The 1,827-nt window shown below is 49.0% G+C and overlaps 1 protein-coding gene across 1 annotated transcript in view; it reads right to left on the bottom strand.

Moving 5' to 3' along the window:
• LOC108676535 overlaps positions 1-1,827 on the bottom strand; it is an 18,645-nt gene that overhangs the window by 12,660 nt on the left and 4,158 nt on the right. The window contains exon 3 of the mRNA XM_018164622.2: positions 1,238-1,521. Within this exon, the coding sequence (XP_018020111.2) occupies positions 1,238-1,521 (284 nt within the window). The remainder of the gene's footprint in view (positions 1-1,237; positions 1,522-1,827) is intronic.

Here is a 1,827-nt window from a genome sequence, read left to right as displayed (position 1 = left end):
GGGAGGGGAATGAGGGGAGGAAAATGAGGGGAGGGGAATGAGGAGAGGAATAGTGAGGGCTAGGGAAAGTGAAGCTATTGAGATAAGGGAAAGCAAGGGAAAGGGAATAATTCGTTCTGCTAATTTCCCCCTTCTTTTTTTCACGTTCCATCGCACTTCCCTTCACTCCTTCACACACTCAAAGCTTTCCTGACGCTCGTCCGTGTGCTTCCCTCTCTTTTACCCTCGTATTATTTCTCACATTTACCCTCGCACGTCCGGTGCATCGTCTTTTTCCCCTTTCATCTACTCGGTGCTTCTATCATTGATTACCACTGTTGCCCATTCACTCTTTCCATTCACATGATGCCCTCACACTTTCCCCTCGCTCTTGCCCACTCCCTTTTACCTTACATTTCCTTCACACTTTCCTTTCGCTTTTACCCATTCACTCTTTCCCCTCACTCTTACCAAAACTTTCTTTCCCTAATATGATGCCCTTTCACTTTCCCCTCACTTTTATACTTTTATATACTCACTCTTACCCACTCACTCTTTCCCCTCACATGATGTCCTCGCGCTTACACCCCCCCCCGCTCTTACCCACTCACACTTCCTTCTAGGACTTTCCCTTCACATTTTCCCTAGGACTTTCCCCTCATATTTTCCCTCGGACTTTCCCCTCACATTTTCCCTCGGACTTTCCCCTCATATTTTCCCTCGGACTTTCCCCTCACATTTTACCCTCACTTTTCCCTCAACATATCCTCCCGCTTTCAGTTACAGTTTGGTTCGCTTTTCCTAAAAACCTGCGCTGATTAACAACAAAATCTCGTCCTCATTAATAGCAATATTATAATGCTCGATTGACTGCTAATTAATATTAATATTACAATGCCTAATTGGCTGCTAATTACTATTAATATCTTAATGCCTAATTGGCTGCTAATTAATATTAATATCTTAATGCCTGATTGACTGCTAATCATTGTTAAAATTATAGTGCTTAAATGGCTGCTAATTATTATCGCTATTTAAGCCAAGCTTCGCTACTTACGCAGCGTCGCGATATTATTATCATCGCAATTATTATAACTAATTTGGCTGCATATTAATGTCGTTAAGTCAATTTATGCCAGTTAATGTCGTTTCTTAAGTCAATTAATGCTAATTAATGTCGTTACTTAAGTCAATTAATGCTAATTAATGTCGTTACTTAAGTCAATTAATGCTAATCAATCCAAGCTCGGCTACTCACGCAGCGTGGCGATCTTGCCGAAGAAGTGCCGCCGCCTGGCGGTGGCGGGCGGCGGCGGCGGGCAGTTCCAGCGCTCGTGGCGGAAGTGGTGCTGACACTCGAGGTGCGCGGTGCGCAGGCTGCGCACCACCGCCGCCAGCAGCCCCTGGTTCTCGCGCACCAGCGCCCGCTGCTTCTTCACCAGCCGCCGCCGCACCGCCAGCGAGAGGTGGCGGTCCGCCAGCGAGTTGGACCGCACCTCGCTCAGCTGCAGGTCCGGCGGGCCGGTCACGGCGGGGAGACTCCTAGCGGCGAGAGAAGGGGGGGTTTTGATGTTTCTAACGCCACCACCAACACCATCACCACCACACCACCACACCAACATCACACCACCATAGCACCACCACACCACACCACACCATCACACCACCACATCACACCATCACACCACCACCACCACACCACACCACACCATCACACCACCACATCACACCATCACACCACCACCACCACACCACACCACACCATCACACCACCACCACATCACCACCACACCACACCACACCACACCACACCACACCACCTCACCACCACCACACCACACCACCACA

The sequence above is a fragment of the Hyalella azteca genome, unplaced genomic scaffold, assembly GCF_000764305.2.
Source record: "Hyalella azteca isolate HAZT.00-mixed unplaced genomic scaffold, Hazt_2.0.2 contig468, whole genome shotgun sequence".
Classification (NCBI taxonomy): Eukaryota; Metazoa; Arthropoda; class Malacostraca; order Amphipoda; family Hyalellidae; genus Hyalella; species Hyalella azteca.
The sequence above is the reverse complement of the archived record's forward strand: the minus strand, read 5'-3'. Positions and strand labels throughout refer to the sequence as shown.